The sequence below is a fragment of the Buteo buteo genome, chromosome 17, assembly GCF_964188355.1.
Source record: "Buteo buteo chromosome 17, bButBut1.hap1.1, whole genome shotgun sequence".
NCBI lineage: Eukaryota > Metazoa > Chordata > Aves > Accipitriformes > Accipitridae > Buteo > Buteo buteo.
Window position 1 is genome coordinate 30,731,976 of NC_134187.1, and position 20,731 is coordinate 30,752,706.

Consider the following 20,731-nt stretch of genomic DNA (forward strand, 5'->3'; position numbering starts at 1 on the left):
GAACTTCTTGGGTGGAGGCTCGGTGCTTCTGCTGCCTCTTGGGGCAGTTGCTCTCCCTGAGTGTGCCCTGCTAGTGCTGTGACAGGTCTCAGCCCGGTGTCAGAGGAGTCTGGGCTGGAAGGGACACGTGGGAGCCCGCTCCTCCAGGCAGCTGGCCCCACTGGTGGCTCCTCTGGGCCTGTTGGCCCCAGAGGCTGCTTCAGCTTCTTCCACTGGTGGCCACGAGAAGGAAAAAGGAAAATCCAAGCACAGTGTCACATAGATTATTTTGTGGCAGGAACTTCAGCAAAAGTCAGGACCACTGGGTTTGTGTTCACTTGACCGTGAAACCAGGAAACATCTGCGCAGGGTGGGTTTCGGAGTTTGCTGAAGTTCCCACTCCGCCTTTGTTGAGCAACGTGCCACTTGCACGCTGGTGAACTTCATGGTGCTCCCTCTCCCCTCTGTCCTCCCTTCCTCAGCCCTCTCCCCACAAGGAAGGCAATGGTCAAAGCCCACTTCAACCAGCGGCGTTCCTGGCCAGTGCCTCTGAGTGGAGCAGGCTGGCTGGTGTGGCCGGCGGCTCGCCGGCCTGACGAGGTTGGTCAGCTTCTTCCAGGAAGAGCCTTTAAAGTTGACATTCCCTGTTCTCTGCCCCCACAAGCTCATTTTCAAACACTAGCAAGTAAATAAATCTTGGGAAATTAGTTTTGCATGTTGCAATTGCTTGCAACACCCAGCCATGGTTGAGCAAGGAGGAAGATTTGACTCTGGGATGGGAATTGGTGGGGGGGTGCACTCACCAGCCAGCCCCGCTCCGCTGCTGGGAGCTGCGGGCAGGAGGAGAGGGGTGGCTTCTTCCTTCCATGAAAGTTGTTCACAGGACCCCTCTCGTGCCTGGAGACAGGCTGGTCCCTGCTGGTGCCCCTGAGCTGGGTCCTTGCGCGCGTCTTGCCAGTCACGGGTGGCCGTAGGACACTTTCCCTGGGTGCCCGATCTCCCGCCGGGGGACGCACGGCGCCTGGACAGGGAGAGACCGCGTCCCGCACTCCTCCCCTCTCCCAAAGCCAAGTGGTGAGTGGGGGGAGAGCTCTCTGTGGGCTAACATGAGGGGTTAAAAATAGACCTACGCTAAATTAGCTTCCACCGAAAGTTCAAGAGGAAATCCAGGTTTAGCTGAGGCTACAAGAAAGAGCTGAAAATAATAATAATAATAAAAACTAATTCCTGCAAAGGAGGGGGGAGGATGGCGAGCAGGGAGAGAAGGAGCAAGCTGAAAAACAAAAGCCTTTGAGGAGGGTAATGCTTTCCAGCTGCAAAAATACAGCCTGGGAGAAGAGCAAGTGCTTGCGTCACCCCCAGCTCTCTGGCCCAGCGCTGCCCCGCTCAGAGCTGGGGCCCGGCTGGGAGACCCCTGAGAGGACCGGGACCCTCTCCTCTGACAGGGAGAGGTGAACACCGCAGAAACGGGATGAGGGAAGCTGCGGGCCCCAGGAAGCAAGCAGCTGGAACCTATAGCTCGTTTTGGCCATTTTCCCTTCTGATTCCCGTTTAGCCTTTGAGTGCCGCGTTGGTGAACTTCCTCCGCGTTGGACGGGCTGGATGTGGCTCCAGCTCAGCAGGATGCGGCCGGTGAGGTGGCAGCGGCCCCGTGACGCCAGGGGCTTTTGGGAGAGAGTGATGGGAAAGGAGGACCGAGGTGTGGGCGAGCGCTGGTGACAGGGCAGCGATGACCGGGCCCCCTCCGGGAGGAAGGCAGCGAGGAAAAGTCAAAGCCTGCAGTGGTTGGGGTCCGCACCCCTGTGCGGGGGGCGAGGGCCTCCACACCGTCCTGCCGGGCGCTCCCCGTCCGCCCCTGCTTGGATTGCTCCCCCGGTCCTGTGACTCTGACTCAGCCATGCAGGCACCAGCCAAGACCTGCTTTTTTTTGGGGGGGGGGGGGATTCTTGCACATCCCTTTGCTGAAGCATTTCTCGCCCAAGCAGGACTGCGTGCATGTGCGTGGCTCTGCCGCCCCCTCCCCTTGTCAGAGGGGTGAATCAGGGCTGGTGGAGGGAGGGCAGGCGCTGGTCCAGGCAGCGTGACTCAGGCTGCCCTATCTCAGAGGCAGAGCACAGCCCTCGCCTGCCCCGCACCACCCCCCATGCGCCTTTTTAGGTGGTTTTCGCTCAGCACGGAAACTTCTATTGCCAGCGGGCACCCAGGAGCTGGGTCAGGGGGTGCGGGGTCCCTGGCCGGACCAGGAGCCCAAACTTTGCCCCTGCCGCACCGCCGGCTCTGGCACATCACGGCGTGGCAGGAGCCCTGCGCGGGCCTTCGGCTCAGCTGGTTTGATGCTAATTCCTTGGCTCTGGCTGTTTCCACTTGTTTTTACGAGATGCATCATGCTGGGTGGTGGCTGCGGGTGCTGCAGCCTCGCCCTTCTGGAGGGGAGGGTGGTTGGTCACCAGCCGGCCATCGCCGCCGGCAGGACGTCCCCGTCCCTGGCGGCACGGCCGTGACACGAAATGCTCGGTGGAGGCGTGCAAGCAAGCAAGCTGGCCTGGATAACTCGGGGACTTGGGGTTCGGGTTTGTGCTCGGACAGGGCACCCCCACACCCCTGGGTGCTCATCAGTTGGGTCTCGTCAAAATCCAGGCAGCGCTTCGAGGTGCTACAGCAGGGAAGGGCTTGATATCATCAGGCTGAACCCTGCGAGCAGGGGGAGCGTGGGGCGTTGCAAAACGTCCTGGCTTGATTCATGTTTTCCCTCCCTCCGCGCTCCCGAGCTTCTGCGCTGGTTAATAATTCAGCGGCGTCTGGCCCTGCTCCTGCGGGGCTGTCTGGGTCTCGATGTCCTCGGGGTGGTCGGGCTGTGGGGCTGCTGCTGCTCCCGTCCCTGCTCTGCCTTGCCCGTGCCAGCTGTGAAGCTGAGCCGCGGTGCTGGCTGTGTTGGCGTGGGGGTGGTACGGGGTCTCAGGGGGGCACTAACCGAAAGGACAGGCCTCCAGAGCACTTGGCATCTCCCAGAGCGTGTAGGAGCTGCAGCCCCTCACCCTGGCCTTTGGCCTGGTGCTGGCAGGCGGGTGGGGGGGGGCTGAGCAGCACCGAGAACTGACCTGGTTGCAAGGAAGGAATTTGGGTGCGTTGAGTTTATCGGATTTAACAGGCTTTCGCTGGTTTAATTAAAGACTTAAATGCTGCGTGCCAGATGCTGTCTCTCACCTGCTTCAGGGCTCAGGGCGTCCCTGCAGCTCTGGATTAGCGCTGCCCGCTCTGCCTGGGCTGCCTTGCCCGAGCGGGCCTCTGCTTGCCGCCCCGGGCTGCTGCGGTCCCTCCCTGCACTGCCGTGGGCATGGGCTCAGCAGACGTTTGCTGTCCCGATGCTGCGGTTTGAATGTCTTCCCCTTCTGTGCTACTCGGCTTTCCAGGAGCCAGCTTTGCCTCCTCCCCTCCGTCGGTGCCCACCTTGCAGAGCCTTCCCCCTGCTTGGGCTGGTGTTCCCGCAGGATGCTTTCCCGGCTGCGTGTGATGTCTCCGACGGCGCGGCCTTTTGCAGCTGGGCTGCCTGGGGGGTGGCAGGTCCCGTCTCCCTCGGGAGCAGAGGACAGGTTTGCTGTGTCGATCCACACGGGGCGGCCAGGGCCAGGTCCCTGGTGCAGTGCAGACCACAGCTCCGTCGTGGCTCGCACGGCCTTGCTCCTCAGCTACGTTTGTGCTCGAGATGCCTGGTGGGCTGGGACGTGGTCAGAGACCCCGTGCACAGGGACATGGGGGGCTCCTGGCTCCCTCCCTCCCTGCCTAACCTCTCCTCATCCCCCCTCTCCCACGGCCCAGATGTGGAGCAGATGGCTATCGACTGGCTCACGGGCAACTTCTACTTCGTGGATGACATCGATGACAGGATCTTTGTCTGCAACAAGAATGGAGTCACCTGTGTCACGCTGCTGGACCTGGAGCTGTACAACCCCAAGGGGATAGCACTGGACCCAGCTATGGGGTAAGAGTCCTGCCTGGGGCTGGGAGGGCTCGGCGTTGCTGCCTGGACCTGCACCAACAATTTGGGGAGGTGGAGCAAACCAGGCGGGTCCAGCTGCTGCAGTCAAGTGGGGTAGCAGGGATCCTGCTGGGGAAGTGACTCGCCTGCCTGCGAGGGCTCCTCTGGGCTTTAGCAATGAGTGAATCACGGTGTTTTCTCTCCCTCAGCTGAGACTGGGGCCATGTGCTGTAGGGTAGTCGTGGCAGCAGCGTTTTAAGCATCCCACTGGTACCAGCCAGTTTTGGAGGAGGTGAAGGTTTGGTCCTTAGGGGTGGGTCAGAGCAGCCTGAGTCTCTGCAGCTGGCACTGCACCGGGAACAGACACTGGTGTAGAAGCAGAGCCGGACCAGTGCGGCACGGGCACGTCGGCATCTGAACCTGGGTCTTCTAATTAACTGTTCTTGGTGACAGCTGGCAAGCATGTGGTCCTTCCCTCTGGGGCTGGTGGGGTCTCCTGTACCTGCATGCCCGTGTCCAGAAGCCCCTCTCTGGAGGAGCGCTTCCCACTCTGCCTGCCCTGGGCAGTGGCTTTGCTGGTGCTCGGTCCTGCAGGAAAGGCCTGGCCAGGCTCAGGACAAGCTGCTGCTTCCAGCTTGTGGCTGCGTGGTTACAGCTCTGCACCGGCTTTCAGGAACTGAAACAGTCAGATACTTGCATGGATTGAGCAGCTCCCCTCATGCCTATTTATATGGGGTGCTGCGGTCAGATGGTAACTCTCAGGCAGCTGCCTTTTGCAAAATCCCGTGCATGGGGAAGCTGGGATGCTGAATCATCGGCACAGCTCAGGGCACGTGCGGCAGCTGCTGGACCCCAGGAGCAGGGAGCTGGTATGACCGAGGCCCCAGTGGGCAGAGTGGAGTGGCATGCAAGATCCCACTGGGCACTTACTGTGAGCATGGTGTGGCTGCCGGGCATGGGTGCAGGGGAAATCCCACTGCCCAGCAGGGAAGTCTGTGGGCGTGCGAGCGCGGTCTGCCTAACCTGACAGCATGCTCCGTCCAAGGGTGCTCACCTGTGCATGCTGCAGGGTTCCAGTGAAACCAGTAAAGAGGACATCTTCCCCCTTACCTGCTGCTTTCCAGATGGGTGCTTTTATCCTTGCTTGAATGAAGAGAGCTGATGTTATTGAGCAGAAAATCTGAATTATTTTTTTATAAGTAAATATCATGTAGCAGCCTGGAGAGAGACTCTGGCCTTGAACAGGAAAGGTGCAGGCAAGCCCCACGGCTGACTCGGGCTCTGCAGCAGAGACCCAGCACGGCCCGGGTGCTCAGGGCGGTGGTGCTGAGCGCCGGCTCTGGGCTGTGCCTTGCCTGGGAAGCGCTGTGCCAGGAGCTGCTGCCACAGGCAGGATGGCTCTCGGACACACAGCAGACGGGCAGATGCATCAGGTTGTGTTTTAACATGTCAGCTGGTGGATGGCCCTGGACCTCTTCCTGGTGACACCAGCAAATCTGGGTTCAAGCTTTTGTCTGCCTGTCTCAGCATCTCTGCCCAGGTTGCTGCGGCTCCTCCGAGCTCCCCCTGCTGCCGTGCCTGGCAGCAGGTGCAGGCAGGTGCTGGCAGCCCTTGGCACAGCTCGGCCATGCAGGCAGCGAGAAGCTCCCCTGGACCAGCCCCGGCTGGGAGCTGCTGTGGTGGACTCCAGCCACCCTTGTGCTGATGGGGGCAAGCCCGTGTCTGCAGGCACAAGCGTGCGCCGTCTGTGCATCTGCATCTTCCCTCTCTCTGGGCTGAACGTGACATCCAGGCTCTGAGCTCCCATGTTTGCCCTTCTCACGCAGCAAAGTGTTCTTCACCGACTACGGGCAGATCCCCAAGGTGGAGCGCTGCGACATGGACGGGCAGAACCGCACCAAGCTGGTGGACAGCAAGATCGTCTTCCCCCACGGCATCACCTTGGACTTGGTGAACCGGCTGGTGTACTGGGCTGATGCCTACCTGGACTATATTGAGGTGGTGGACTACGAAGGGAAGAACAGACATACCATCATCCAGGGCATCCTGGTGAGTGGGGCCGGGGGGAGGCTAGAGGCATGTCTGAGCTTGGCCTGCTGCGGGGCTCTGGTCCACAGGCTTGGCTTTGCTGGTCCATCAAAGTAAAGGGGCAAGCTGCTGAACACCAACCAGTTCTGCAGCACCTGCCTGCCAAGCCCAATCTCGTGCCCTAAAGGAGGCAGAGACAGGATCGGGGGCTTTGCGCGGCTCAGAGTCGGGGTTCTCATGTCTCCTCCTAAATTCCTTATGGCCTGCGCGGTGCCTTCCAGATTGAACACCTCTACGGGCTAACCGTCTTCGAGAACTACCTCTACGCCACCAACTCTGACAATGCCAATGCCCAGCAGAAAACCAGCGTCATCCGGGTCAACCGCTTCAACAGCACCGAGTACCAGGTGGTGACGCGGGTGGACAAGGGAGGAGCACTGCACATCTACCACCAACGGCGCCAGCCCACAGGTGGGACCCCAGCCTGGGAAAAGCAGCTTCTTGGACCCAAAGGCTGGGCGGTGATGGGGACAGGCTGCGCCTTCTGAATTCCTTCTCCTAAAGGGGCCAGACACCCGGGAAGGGTTCTCTTGCCCAGGAGCCTCCATCAGTAGCACCTTGTGGCCCCAAGAAGCCATTCTCAGCCAGGGCCTGACCCTGTCCCCTCACCCCTAGCTCCCCCCAACCCCGTGAGCTCTGTGTGCCTGGGCAGGGGTCCGCAGTGGGAGCCTCGCTGCAGGGGACGGCAGCAGAGCGAGGGGCACTGCCGGAGCCTGCCCAGGGGTGCCGAGTGCTGGGCGGGCCAAAATGCGCTGGCCCAGGGACAGGGACGGAGGAGCCAGCTGCCCAGCTGTGATCCACAGGGACTCCCCGGAGCTGCCGTCCTGCTAACGGTGCTCCTTGGCCAGGGGCTTGGGTGGGATTCCTGCTCCTCAGGCAGCCAGGGGCCAGCCTCTCGCTGGGCTGCCACACACCCTGGGGGTGCCCCTGGCCCCCGCTATCGCTCCATCTCCTCCTGCGAGAGACACGGCAGCCGTCCCCATGAGCTGGGCAGCTGCACCACGTGGTTGATCGATCACGTCTCGCTGGAAAGTGCAGGGACATTGGAGAAAATGCAGCATCTTGAAATATTAATGGCTCCTTTTGCAGTGCCCACATGCTCTTGGTCCCTACTGCCGGCATTGTTCACCCTTCGAGCAGGGCCATGCGCTCCTGGGCACCAAGGGATTTCAAGGGAGTTGAAAGGCTTCAGAGCTGCAGGCACCGTCCCCTCCCCGCATCCATCCCTGTCTGCCTGCTCCACCCCCAGCACCTTCCTGCAGTTAATCAATTTACTCGTTTAAAATCCTCTTAGCAGCCTGCTTGGCATTTTCCAGAATATAAAACTAATTAGGAGATTTCTGAGCAGTGAAGGAGTGTGATTAAGGGGGCTCTCCAGGCTGGTGCTGCTGTCCCCGCGCAGGGGCTCATCCTGCCAACGCTGTCTGCGGAGTGGCTGGGCATCCCCACTCTTGCCATGGCCCGTGAGGCTTGCGCTGGCAGGATGGAGGCACCGTGGACCAGTGGCTGTGGCAGTGTGCTGGGACACGCCGTGCTGGTTTCTGGTCTGCAGTGATCCTTCATCTTGGGCAGGTCCTTTTCCATCTCTGCATTGTCTGTCCTGTGCAGTGCTCAGCCCCAGGCTGACCGACCAGGACCTCTGGGGGGAAGGGGCCCCCCTAAAGCCCAAAGAGCTGCGGTTTTGCCGGCAGCACTCATGAGACCGTCTCCGCATCCCCGCTGTTGCAGACTGTTGTCCCCTTCCTGGCCGGCATGGACCTGTGGCTGGGCAGGACATCTCTCTGCTGCTCTGGTTGCCCCTGGCTGCTGGAGCCCATGCTCTGTGTTGCAGTGAGGAGCCATGCCTGCGAGCCAGATCAGTTTGGCAAGCCGGGAGGCTGCTCGGATATCTGCCTCCTTGGGAACAGCCACAAGACCCGAACTTGCCGGTGCCGCTCTGGGTTCAGCCTGGGCAGTGATGGGAAATCCTGCAAAAGTGAGTCCTGGCCTTCCCTGGAGAGCTGCAAGAGGGGGCACGGGGGCTGGCGGAGGGCAGAGGGGCTGGGGTGGGCAGAGGCACTTGTGCCAGACGATTGGGAGCACATGGGCCCAGGGACAAGCAAAGCTTTTCAGTTCCTTCCTTCCCAGTTGCAAACACCCCTTTCCTTCCTGACCTAAGCCGTCGGCTGCCTCCTGGGCTTTGTGTTCCCTGCAGACCTGCTGGGCGCAGGGGCAGGTTGCTGCTTCCTCCCGACCTCTGTGTCGCAGCTGCGACCCCGCGAAAGCCCTGGTGCTACGTGCCTCTGGCTGCCCGCCACCACTGCCTCCCTGTCTCTCTCCAGAGCCTGAGCACGAGCTGTTCCTGGTGTACGGGAAGGGGCGTCCAGGCATCATCCGTGGGATGGACATGGGAGCCAAGGTGCCGGACGAGCATATGATCCCCATCGAGAACCTCATGAATCCCCGAGCGCTGGACTTCCACGCTGAGACTGGGTTCATCTACTTCGCTGACACCACCAGCTACCTCATTGGGCGCCAGAAGATTGATGGCACGGAGCGAGAGACCATCCTGAAGGATGGTGCGTGACCAGGGGGCCCAGCCTGGTCCCTCCCCAGTGGGGTCAGCCCCGGGGAGCTGGCAGCAATGGCCATCAGTGCATTTCCTCATGTAACGGCAGCGCTTCTGTCCTCTCCCTTGCGTCTTTGACCCTTAAAACTAAGGTTTGAAGCTGCTGTTTGGGTTTCTCTGTAGACTGCTGTTGAGAGACAGGTACAGAGCACGTGCCCCAGCAGAGGCGGGAGAGGGACCCCTGTCCCTGGATGTCCCCCTTCTGCCCAAGCTGGCCCTCCCCAATCCAGTCAGACAGGAGGAGGAGGAGGATGGGATGGGGGATCCTCAGTCAGGGTCCCTGGGGCTCAGTGCAGTGGCCAATCCATACCCATGCTGCCAGCCGAATACATTTGTGTTGCCTGGGGTTGAACCAGCCAAGGACGCTCCTGAATTTAGCTTTTTCCAGCCCAGGCTTCCCGTGGCTCCGGGGGAGCTGCCTGCACTGGGGCTGGGGGGGGGTCCGTTATCCCTGTCGGTTTGAGTTGGGCTCGGGTGGTGCCGAATGCACTGTGAATCATATGGGGCTGTCACTTCCACTTTTCATCTTCCCGCTGCTGCGCAGCCCTGGTGATGAGCGCCCGCTCCTGCTTTTCCCCCAAGGCATCCACAACGTGGAAGGGATCGCTGTGGACTGGATGGGGAACAACCTGTACTGGACAGATGACGGCCCAAAAAAGACCATCAGTGTGGCTCGGCTGGAGAAGGCAGCCCAGACACGGAAGACACTGATCGAGGGGAAGATGACCCACCCCCGAGCCATCGTGGTGGACCCTCTGAACGGGTGCGGGTGCTTGGGCAGGCAGGGCTGGCTCCTGGGAGAGCACGGCCGCTCCTGCCCGCAGCGGGGACCAGCAGAGCTGGCGGTTGGGTCCCCAGCTCCGCACAGCGGTCGCTGCGTCTGAGCAGTCGCAGTGCCTCACGAGCTGTGACGGTGGGGCCAGGCACGGTGGTGGCAGCGGCTCTGTGCTGCGTGGCAGCTTCAGCCTGGGCTCGGCAGCGCCGGCGTGGCCGGGAGGGATGTCGGGCTGGGGCTTAGCTGTCGGCACAGGGCAGCAGGACCTCCCCGCTGCTTTGTGTTAGCTGCTCTGCGAGAAGCTGGAGAGTTCATACCTGGTTCGGTGGAGGCAGAGCTGGTCACTCTTCAGATCAGTGGTGGGGTGGTCTCTGAGCCCAGCTCGTCTGCATCCGTAACAGCTTAGTGTCTGTGGCAGGTGGATGTACTGGACGGACTGGGAGGAGGATCCCAAGGACAGCAAGAGGGGCAAGATCGAGAGAGCCTGGATGGACGGTTCCAACCGCAACATCTTCATCACCTCCAAGACCGTCCTGTGGCCCAACGGGCTTAGCCTGGACATCCCAGCCAAAATCCTTTACTGGGTGGATGCTTTCTATGACCGCATCGAGATGGTCTATCTCAACGGCACCGAGCGGAAGGCAAGTGGATGCCCCACGGGCTCTCGGACAGATTGCCCCGGAGCTGGGGCCGTGGACAGCTGAGCCATCGCCTCAGCTGGCTGCATCCACCACGGGTCTGCTTAGTGGTGGCTGGCCATGTTCGGCCGTGCCCCCCTGCCGCCTGTCCCCTCCTCTCTCCTTCCAATGTCTCTTGCCCTGGGCCTCCATGTGGGCTTTCCCTGGGCGCCCATCCCAGCTAACGACCAGCCCCTTCGCCTCCCTGTGCCTGCAGATCGTGTATGAGGGACCTGAGCTGAATCACGCCTTCGGGCTGTGCCACTACAGCAGCTTCCTCTTCTGGACCGAGTACCGCAGCGGCAGCATCTACCGGCTGGACCAGGCCTCCAAGGTGGTGAGCCTGCTGCGGAACGAGCGCCCACCCATCTTCGAGATCCGGATGTACGACGCGCAGCAGCAGCAAGGTGCTGGGGCCACCTCTGCCTGGCACCTCGGGGACCTGCCATGCACGAGGGAATGGTGGGGCTGGAAGAGGGATGGGACTGGGGGCTGAAGAAGTGCCCTGCCCAAGCAGCCCCCCGCCTCTTTTTGCTTCATTTTGGCCATATCCCCGCCTGTCTGTCCATCCCCATTCACCCTGTCTCTCTCCGTAAACCCTGCTGTCACTCATCCCCTGCCCTTCCAGCCTTTCCTTTCTTTCTCCCCCTTCCTCCCTGCCTGCCAGGCTTCCTGGCTAGTTCTGCCAGGCTTTATGTCTCCTGAGGGGTCCCCTCTGCCTTGCGTGGCCTGAAGAGCTGGCGTCTCCAGCTGGGTTCCAACCGTGGAGCCTGCTGAGGGAGGCCGGGGGGCTGGGGGCACCCAGCAGCCCCCCCGTGACTCAGCAGGGTTTCCCGAGTGCTGAAGTCCCCTTCTCCTCACCCCTGCCTTACCTCCACAGTGGGCTCCAACAAGTGCCGTGTGAACAACGGCGGCTGCAGCAGCTTGTGCCTGGCCACCCCCCGGGGCCGTCAGTGCGCCTGTGCCGAGGACCAGATCCTGGGATCGGACTCTGTCACCTGCCAGGGTAGGCTGCCTTGGGGGCCCGGCCCCCAGCGGGGACCCCCTTTCCCCACGGGATGGGTAGGGACGTGGGGTCTGCGGCTCCACTCTGGCACATCAGCAGTGATGCCTCACGCAGTGGGGGGCTGGCCTGGGGCTCAGGGAGGTGGGTGCTCCCTGCACCCGTGGGAGCCTGCAGACAAGTGACGTTACCAGCTCCGGTTCCTCCTCTTGCACAATGGCAGCAGGACAGCCGCCTGCCTGGGGAAGCGGGTGGAAATCCCTGGTGGGATCGCTGCACAGAAGCTGTGCAACTGTGTCTGACGCTGCCCGCGCAGTCGGGGTGGGTTCGTTCTGCTGCCAGTATGGGGGAGAACCAGGTTCAGGGTGGGGAGCCTCAGTGGCTTTCCCACCTTAAATGAGGTGCTTTGCCAGCTTAAATGAGAGGGGTGAAGCTCTGCTGGTGCAGCCCGTGCATGCAGGCTGAGCCAGGGTCTCTCCCCCTGCATCGTGGGCTGCACCTTCTCGTTTCATGCTCAGGAGCCGGTGCATGTGGGCACGAGTGTCTGTGTATACTCTCAGGGCTGCTGGGCAGTCATGTAGACATCCTGCCAGCCTGGGGACACAGGACTGTCCTTGCTGGTGCCCTGCACTTGGTTAAAATCATCCCCTCCCTTTGCTCTTCCCTTGCCAGCCAACCCGTCCTACATCCCCCCTCCGCAGTGCCAGCCTGGGGAGTTCGCCTGCAAGAACAACCGCTGCATCCAGGAGCGCTGGAAATGCGACGGGGACAACGACTGTCTGGACAACAGTGACGAAGCCCCTGAGCTCTGCCGTGCGTAGCCACCTCCCGCACAGCGGGATAGCGGTTTACATGCTCCTGGGGCAGCACGATTCGGGCTAAGCTTCCCCCAGATGTGGGGCCAGTGGCTGGGACAGGGCCGGGCAGCCAGGACCCCTGCATCCCGTCCCTAGCTCTAGGAAGGGAGCAGGCTTGAGTGGTTGAGGGGGGAACTGGTGATTAGGATCCTGGATCCCCAGGTTGTCTGAGGCTCCCTTCCCTTTTGTGTCTTAGTTTTTCTCTCCACCAGACGTGGAGGAGGAACGGGGGTGGGATGGAGAAGGGCAGGTCCTGAGTGTGTGTCTCCTCTGCAGACCAGCACACCTGCCCCTCAGACCGTTTCAAGTGCAAGAACAACCGCTGCATCCCCAACCGCTGGCTCTGCGATGGGGACAACGACTGTGGGAACAACGAGGATGAGTCCAACTCCACCTGCTCAGGTGAGGAGCCTGCCTCGTCCTCGGGGAACAGAGGGAGAGCTTGCGCTGCTGTGCCGAGACATAGCCTTTGCTGTTCCCTGCACGCTGCAGGGCTGAAACCGAGGTTTCGGGGCCTCGTGCCTCCCTGCTGCCCACCTTGCAGCCAGTTTGGCTTTTGTGCCTGTGCCTCCCAGGAGCCCTGGGGGGTTTGTTCCCTGCCTTTCCCCCAGCGAAGCCAGGAAGTGCCAGCTACTAAAGCTCTGTCTGTCTCTCCCTGAGCCAGCTCGGACCTGCTCCCCCAACCAGTTCTCCTGTGCCAGTGGGCGCTGCATCCCCATCTCCTGGACGTGTGACCTGGATGATGACTGCGGGGACCGCTCCGACGAGTCTGCCTCCTGCGGTGAGCTGGGGCGGGGAGCGCTGGGAGCACAGGGCCCTTTGGGGGAGCACCGCTCCTCACCCCACTGTGGGGCAGAGGCACCGGTGGGGCCAGATGTGAGGATTGGGGCACAGGGTGTCTCCCCCACACTGATTGTGCTTCTGCCTCCTCTGCAGCCTACCCAACCTGCTTCCCCTTGACACAATTCACCTGCAACAACGGGCGCTGCATAAACATCAACTGGCGGTGTGACAATGGTAAGGACCACGGCCCCGCAGCTGCCAAGGGGGGCACAGCTGGGGATGGCGAGATCAGATGCAGAGGTGCCAGCCTGGCAGGGGACCCTGTTCCTGCAAGGGCCACGTCTCAGCCTTGTGCTAAACGGCAGAGCCCAGGCTCTGAAGGGAGGAGGCATTGCTGAAGCTGTAAGCTCATCCTGCAACACCGAGACCCACATTTTCCTTGACTGCCCTTGGGCGAGCGTGTGTTGCAGGAATAGCTTGGCAGGGATCATTTCGGCAAACCTTGGCGTTCTTTGCAAGGTGGCCAAAACTCTGCCTCGGTGCCTGAGACAAGTGTGGAGTGGCCTGTGTTGCTGGCAAGGCTGAGCCAGGTCCTGTAGCCCCAGGGAAGGCAGGAGAGGTCTGGTGAGCTCACATCTGGACTTGGATCTGTTTCCAGGGCCAGGTCTCGGAGAGAGAGTTTGCCCCAAGGCTGCTTTCCTTCCCCACAGGTTTATTTCGGTCTTCCTAGCAGCTCTGCATCATTAGGTTTAATTAGTGGCTTCACAGCAGATGAGACACATTCAGAGCTGCAGAGTACATGTACCGGTGCAGGGGGTTAGCAGGGAGCTGTGGGTTCAGGTCTCTCCCTGGGGTCTTCCTGAGCAAATGGCCTCTTCCTCCTGGGGCAACCCCACCTCTGAGCCCTCCCCGCCAAGGGATGGTCTCTTTTCCTGAGGATGCACTGGTGCTGGCAGCCGGGCGCTCGCAAAAGCGACGGCCTTGGCGTGGAGCGCCTCTGTGCAGCCACGAGCTTTGCCAGGCACCTGCGGGGCAGAAGCTGCAGCGATGCGGGCCTCGCAGCCCTGTTGCCCTGGGCTCCCCCAGCACCCTCCGCTGCTTCTGGTCTCGCCTCCCAGGCCGCTCGGTGTGCCTGCGCAGCTTCTGTGTGTCCCTCTCCATGTCAGTGTTCACGTCCCGGCGTCAGCGTGTTTTTGTGCCACCCTCTGTGCGTGTGCCGTGTTGTGTTGTTTTGTTTGTCATTGTGCCCACTCTCCTGTCTGGTTGGTTCTGTGTTTCAGAAAAAGATTGTGGGGATGGCTCTGACGAAAAGAACTGTCCAAAGCCTACCGGTTAGTGCATAGATCAACATGCACCAGACCCCAACCTGGCCCTGTGCAACCCCCAAACCTGCCCCCTCCAGAATGCTGCAAGCCCCATGGGCTGCTTCTCCAGACACTGGCAATGCCCCCTGCGCTCTCTGGCAATGCCGCGCTCTCTGGCAATGCACCCCATGCTCTCTGGAAATTCCCCCTGTGCTCCAGCAGCGGGAGGGACATGCTGGGTGCCAGGGAGTGAAGCAGCCATGCCTCCCAGCTCACCGAGTGGAGTTGCTTGGGAAACTCCTTTTGGTGGGAGCCCGGAGAGGTCGGGGTCTGCAGCTGCAGGAGCTGGGCTGCTGGTGAAGCTGCATGGCAGCTGTCAGTGCCATCGTCCCCGTGCCCACCGTGAGCTCCCCTGTGCGGGGGGCGACTGAGGCACCGGGAGGCAAAGGCCCTTTACCAAGCTCAGGCAGCGTGTCTGCAGCAGAGCAGAGCCCTGTGGTCGTTCGAGCAAGCCAGGCCAGCCCCGTGCCTGGTGCCGGTGCCAGCAGGGCCGGCGGAGGGGCTGCATTGCCAGTGTCCCGGTACTATCAGACTAAATCTTCCCCTGCCCATCAGTGGGCGATGGGGTTTGCTGCAGGCAAGCTGACACCCCCCAATTGGCTGTACCAGCCCACCTCCCCAGGGATGCACCCTGTGAAGGAGTGCACCATCTCCCCAGCTCCGCTCCTTCGTGGAGTGGAGCGGTCCCCTTGGTGCTGGGCGCCCTCCCAGCCTCCCCAGGTACATGGCTGATCTATGCAGTTTCTGTGTTTCATTTTCTGTGTGCGCTGCTGGTGCTGTGGCCGCGCCTGGTGAGCGTGTTGGGTGGCGGGAGGGCCAGGGGCTCTCCGTTCAGCCCGGCCTCTCCGGTGGGGGTCCTGCTGCCGCCGGGGCTGCCCATCACCCCACGTCCCGTCTGTTGGCGTGGTCTGTCCGATCCCCATCGTTCCCCGCTTTCCGCGTCCGCCTCCTCTGGCAGGAGGGTCTCTGCCTTCCTCCCTCCTGCCGTGTCTCTGCCAGCCCTCCCTCCTGGCCGGCCGGGCGCTCTCTGAGCCCCTTCCCGCTCTTCTTGCCCCTCCAGACAATGACTGCGGGGACAACAGCGACGAGGCGGGCTGCAGCCACTCCTGCTCCAGCAACCAGTTCAAGTGCAACAGTGGGCGCTGCATCCCCGTGCACTGGACCTGCGATGGGGACAATGACTGCGGGGACTACAGTGACGAGACTCACGCCAACTGCACCAACCAGGGTGAGCCCCAGCCGGGCTGCCCCTGTGCTGCTGCTCAGTGTCCTCCCCCAGGGACCCCAGATCCTGCCCTGGGAGGGAGCGAGCGAGCGAGCAGCAGATGGACCCTCAGCTCTGCTGCTGTCCTGCCTGGAGAGCCGAAAGCCCCCCCTGAGCAGAGCCCCCCCTCCCCTTTCCAGGCAGGCAATCCTGCGGCCCACCGCGGGTGCCCAGATACCCCTCTCCTGCACCTCTGGGTGCCCCTGGCCCTTTCCCTGCCCTTTCCCTGCTGGGCTGAGTGCCCAGTCCTCCTCTCACCCCCTGAGCCCACCCAGTTCCCAGCTCCTTGGGGCAAAGGCAGTGAGCGGGTGTGCATGCCCTCCCACCAGCAACGCGCCCGCCCGGGGGCTGCCACACTGACGAGTTCCAGTGCCGGCTGGACGGGCTCTGCATCCCCATGCGCTGGCGCTGCGACGGCGACACGGACTGCATGGACTCCAGTGACGAGAAGAACTGCGAGGGGGTCACCCATGTCTGTGACCCCAACGTCAAGTTTGGCTGCAAAGACTCAGGTGAGAGCAGGGGAGGGGGGAACCGCTGCTCCCTGCCCTCTCTGACCGGGGGAAGGGGCTGGGACCCACCTCAGCTTGGCGGGGATGGGGACAGTGGTGGAGGGACACCAGCTCTGAGGCAGCCAGGACCCAGAGTGCCTGAAATAACGTCTCCTCTGCATCTGATCTGCCCCTTCCTCACTCCCCCCTTGGCAGCTCGCTGCATCAGCAAAGCCTGGGTCTGCGATGGGGACAGCGACTGCGAGGACAACTCGGACGAGGAGAACTGCGAGTCGCTGGTGTGCAAACCTCCCTCCCACACCTGCGCCAACAACACCTCCATCTGCCTCCCCCCCGAGAAGCTCTGTGATGGCTCTGATGACTGTGGGGACGGCTCTGACGAGGGCGAGCTCTGCGGTGAGTACAGAGCTGGGCACCAGGAGAGTGGGTCTCCCCTGGCTGGGAGCAGGATGAGGACCTGACAATCACATCCTCTCTCTGCAGACCAGTGCTCCTTGAACAACGGCGGCTGCAGCCACAACTGCACCGTGGCCCCCGGCGAGGGCATCGTCTGCTCATGTCCGCTGGGGATGGAGCTGGGCTCAGACAACAAGACCTGCCAGATCCAGAGCTACTGTGCCAAGCACCTCAAGTGCAGCCAGAAGTGCGAGCAGGACAAGTACAACGTCAAGTGCTCCTGCTACGAGGGTTGGATGCTGGAGCCTGATGGCGAGAGCTGCCGCAGCCTGGGTGTGTGCGGGTGGGCTGCAGGGGCTGGCAGCATTGCTCCAGCTGCCTGTGATGGGGGTTGTCTTCTCCCCACTCTCGGAGGGAGCAGCAGCAGAGCTGAGGACTGTGCTGACGGGCACAGCCGGGTCCTGGGGCAATCTGCCTGCTGACAGTGGACCCCTCACTGTTCCCACCTGGCACAAGCAGCCCTTTATGGTGCAGGGGTGTATGTGGTCCTGTAGCTGGGGCTGGGGCCAGGAGCGAGGGACACCTTCACCCGGCCTTGTCCATGCCACCCTTCTGACCCTGCCCTGCTTTCCCCAGACCCCTTCAAGCCATTCATCATATTCTCCAACCGCCACGAGATCCGCCGCATTGACCTGCACCGGGGTGACTACAGCGTCCTGGTCCCTGGGCTGCGCAACACCATTGCCTTGGACTTCCACCTCAACCAGAGCTCACTGTACTGGACTGACGTGGTGGAGGACAAAATCTACAGGGGAAAGCTGCTTGAGAATGGGGGTGCGTAGCCCTGGGGGCATGGAGCAAGCTGGTGGGGGCCAGGCAGGTGGGAAAGCAGGGGTACAGTTCTGGGACAGGGTGTCAGCAATGCCATGGTGCAGCCACTGGAGTCCACAGCCCCTGTAGTGATTCCGTTCTGCTCTGCAAAGTTGCTAATTATGTAGGAGTTCATTAGCATTCCCAGCACTTCCCTAATGGTAATTGCAGCCCAGCAGCTGGGAGCACAAAGCCGGGCCCCCTCCCCACCAGTGCTGCAGAGCTGCGGGAGGGGGCACCTGCAGGGGGACAGCGAGAGCCCAGCACTGGGACCACAGACACGGGGCTGAGCCCTTTGGGGTTCAGGCCCCGCTTGGGGAAGAAGCGTCCCCCCGCCATCGACCCCAGTCAAGCCAGCTGGAGCAGTTCCAGACTGGGGCGCAATGGTGGCGGGTGGGCCGGGGAGAGGCACCAGCCTGAGCCCCCCCGGCACTGTGCCCTGCAGCTCTGACCAGCTTCGAGGTGGTGATACAGTACGGGCTGGCCACCCCCGAGGGGCTGGCCGTGGACTGGATCGCTGGCAACATCTACTGGGTGGAGAGCAACCTGGACCAGATCGAGGTGGCCAAGCTGGACGGCACCATGCGAACCACGCTGCTGGCCGGGGACATCGAGCATCCCCGCGCCATTGCCCTGGACCCCCGCTATGGGTAAGGCGGGAGGTGATGTCGGTCACCAGGACACGGTGGCACCCTCGGGGTCTCGCCGGGGGGAGACCAGGCCACGGGCTCCTGCCTGGGCACGCGCCCCACTGCCGATTCAGGAGGCAGAGCCCCGGTGTCCCCTTGCTGACCATGCCTGCTCGCTGTCCCTCGCAGGATCCTTTTCTGGACAGACTGGGATGCCAGCCTGCCCCGCATCGAGGCCGCCTCCATGAGCGGCGCGGGCCGGCGCACCATCCACAAGGAGACGGGCTCGGGAGGCTGGCCCAACGGGCTCACTGTCGACTACCTGGAGAAGCGCATCCTCTGGATTGATGCCAGGTAGGACCAGGACACCCATCTGCGCCCAGTGCCTCCATCCCCATCCCCTCTGGAGCCCTGCCCTCCCCATCCCTCCCACCTCTGGCACCTTCTCCCTCGCTCGTGTGTTGTTCTGCCATTTGACTGCTGGGCTGGGAGCGAAAGCCTTTGCTCCGTGGGGTCTGTTTGTGTCTGCGCCACGTTCCAGCCTTTGCTCTGGGTTTTCTCCTCTGTGGGATCTCCGATCCCTGGTGTAAATAAGCAGTCATTCTCCTCCGCAGCGTTAAGCAAAGCAGGGGAGGCGGCTGCTTAGACCCTGTGGGTTGTTGCTGTTGGGTTAAAGACCTGGCCTTTGCCTGTCCCTGGTGCCCCTTGCCCAGCTGTCTGCCTGCTCTCATCCTTTTTCTCTGCCGGGCCCAGGTCAGATGCCATCTACTCAGCCCTGTATGACGGCACGGGGCACATCGAGGTGCTGCGGGGACATGAGTACCTGTCACATCCCTTTGCTGTCACCCTGTACGGGGGTGAGGTCTACTGGACCGACTGGCGCACCAACACGCTGGCCAAGGCCAACAAGTGGACAGGGCACAACGTGACAGTGGTGCAGAGGACCAACACGCAGCCTTTCGACCTGCAGGTGTATCACCCCTCCCGGCAGCCCCTGGGTGAGGCCTGGGGAAGCAGAGGTGGCGGGACGGGGTGGGGGGAGATGGCACCGGCACTCGGTGTGCACCCACAGCCGCTCAGAGCATCGTGTGGGAGCCGTTCCCACGCCCGTGCCTGTCCCTTCTCACCCTCCACTATGGCCTTGGCCACCCAGCAAAGAAGTGTCCTGGGGTGATGAAGCTGATGGGTCAGAGCTCCTCGATGGGCAGGCAGGGAGGTCTGCAGCTCTCTGGGGCGTCCTGGGTAGGTGTCCCCTGGAACAGGGACGTCGCTGAGTCTTATTCCTTTTGCAGCTCCTAACCCCTGTGAAGCCAATGGGGGCAAAGGGCCGTGTTCCCACCTCTGCCTCATCAACTACAACCGCACGTTGTCCTGTGCCTGCCCTCACCTCATGAAGTTGGACAAGGACAATACAACCTGCTATGGTAGGGGTCTGCCCAGGCCACCCAGGGACGGGGAGGATGAGCGGCTGCTTTGGAGCCAGCTCTGCAGACCAGGCTTGAGGTCCTACGACTGCCCCTCTCATTGTTCTCCCCAGAGTTTAAGAAGTTCCTGCTGTATGCGCGGCAGATGGAGATCCGGGGTGTGGACATCGACAACCCCTACTACAACTACATCATCTCCTTCACGGTGCCTGACATCGACAACGTCACGGTGGTGGACTACGATGCCCTGGAGCAGCGTATTTACTGGTCTGATGTCCGCACCCAGACCATCAAGAGAGCCTTCATCAACGGCACCGGCGTGGAGACTGTCGTGTCTGCGGGTGGGTGTGGAGGAGCATTGCCCTGCACGGCTGCCGCCGTCAGGTCCAGGAGCCGGGCAGAGCCACCAGCCCTCCAGAGGCTTCGGCTCCATGAGATCGGCCCTTCCTCTTCATCCAAGGATCATCCCAGCCCTGTTCTCGCAACTAACGAGTCTTCCTTCTCCGTTCCCTTTCAGACCTGCCCAACGCTCATGGCCTCTCAGTGGATTGGGTTTCCAGAAACCTCTTCTGGACCAGCTACGATGCCAACAAGAAGCAGATCAACGTGGCTCGGCTAGACGGCTCCTTCAAGAACGCGGTGATCCAGGGGCTGGACAAGCCTCACTGCCTGGTGGTTCACCCGCTCCGGGGGTAAGTCTCTGGTGGGATCTGGTGCCGGCAGGCTCGGGGTCAGGCCAGAAGCGTCAAAGAAGGAGGTGTTTGTGCAGACTCACGTGTGGGTGCGCCTGACAGTGCCCGTGTGCCATGGAGGAGAGAACAGGTTGCTTTCCCTATGTGTCAGTGCGTGTAGGAGGTGTGTGAGAGGAGACAGGGCCACAGCTCAGGAGGTGCGTGTCTGTTGGTACGCGCAAAGCAGCAGGCTGCATTTCCATACATGCTTGTGTGCGCGTGAAGGAGAACAGGCTGCAGATAAGCGTGCATCCACGAGCGTGTGCCGGTCTGGGTGTACATGGGGCTTTGCTGGGCAGGGCTGCACAAGTGCTTGCAGACACCAAACTCCCTCCCAGGTTGCAGCACTGGAGGCGAGGAGGCGGTCGGGCTGCCCGGGCTGTGCAGCGAGAGGGGAGAGACGCCAACACGGGGCTGGAGAGCAGGCTGGGGTGGCAGGGGCTGGCGGAGCCTGGGTGGGCTGGGAGGGCAACAGAGCTGCACGTGGTCCATCTCCGCGGGGCTGTTGGAGCCATGTGCTCAGTGTCCCCTCACCGGTGCAGGAAGCTCTACTGGACAGACGGAGACAACATCAGCGTCGCCAACATGGACGGCAGCAACCGCACTCTTCTCTTCACCAACCAGAAAGGGCCTGTTGGTACGGATCCCCCCTGTCCCCCCGGTACTACCCTGCCTTGTGGTGTCCTTGCTGGCCCTAAAAGCCTCAAGCCTCCACTCTGGCAGCCCTGGCTCCCCAGGGGGCTGACAGCTGGTTTGTGCTGGGTCACCTTGACCTCATGTGCCCGTTTTCTCCAT

The 20,731-nt window shown here is 62.0% G+C and overlaps 1 protein-coding gene across 4 annotated transcripts in view; it reads left to right on the top strand.

Moving 5' to 3' along the window:
* Positions 1-20,731, top strand: part of LRP1 (LDL receptor related protein 1) — a 91,473-nt gene that overhangs the window by 39,934 nt on the left and 30,808 nt on the right. For all 4 annotated transcript variants that reach the window (XR_012653357.1, XM_075049716.1, XM_075049717.1 and 1 more), the window contains 25 exons: positions 3,796-3,958; positions 5,782-6,004; positions 6,265-6,454; positions 7,875-8,018; positions 8,365-8,601; positions 9,234-9,414; positions 9,845-10,067; positions 10,321-10,510; positions 10,984-11,109; positions 11,779-11,919; positions 12,240-12,365; positions 12,628-12,744; positions 12,900-12,980; positions 15,171-15,338; positions 15,704-15,886; positions 16,082-16,282; positions 16,370-16,615; positions 16,919-17,116; positions 17,598-17,802; positions 17,971-18,135; positions 18,535-18,779; positions 19,074-19,205; positions 19,319-19,546; positions 19,723-19,897; positions 20,479-20,573. Coding sequence is in view for 3 of the 4 variants with exons in the window: in XM_075049716.1 (XP_074905817.1) it covers positions 3,796-3,958; positions 5,782-6,004; positions 6,265-6,454; positions 7,875-8,018; positions 8,365-8,601; positions 9,234-9,414; positions 9,845-10,067; positions 10,321-10,510; positions 10,984-11,109; positions 11,779-11,919; positions 12,240-12,365; positions 12,628-12,744; positions 12,900-12,980; positions 15,171-15,338; positions 15,704-15,886; positions 16,082-16,282; positions 16,370-16,615; positions 16,919-17,116; positions 17,598-17,802; positions 17,971-18,135; positions 18,535-18,779; positions 19,074-19,205; positions 19,319-19,546; positions 19,723-19,897; positions 20,479-20,573 (4,383 nt within the window). In the remaining variant the exon portion in view is untranslated. The remainder of the gene's footprint in view (positions 1-3,795; positions 3,959-5,781; positions 6,005-6,264; positions 6,455-7,874; positions 8,019-8,364; positions 8,602-9,233; positions 9,415-9,844; positions 10,068-10,320; positions 10,511-10,983; positions 11,110-11,778; positions 11,920-12,239; positions 12,366-12,627; positions 12,745-12,899; positions 12,981-15,170; positions 15,339-15,703; positions 15,887-16,081; positions 16,283-16,369; positions 16,616-16,918; positions 17,117-17,597; positions 17,803-17,970; positions 18,136-18,534; positions 18,780-19,073; positions 19,206-19,318; positions 19,547-19,722; positions 19,898-20,478; positions 20,574-20,731) is intronic.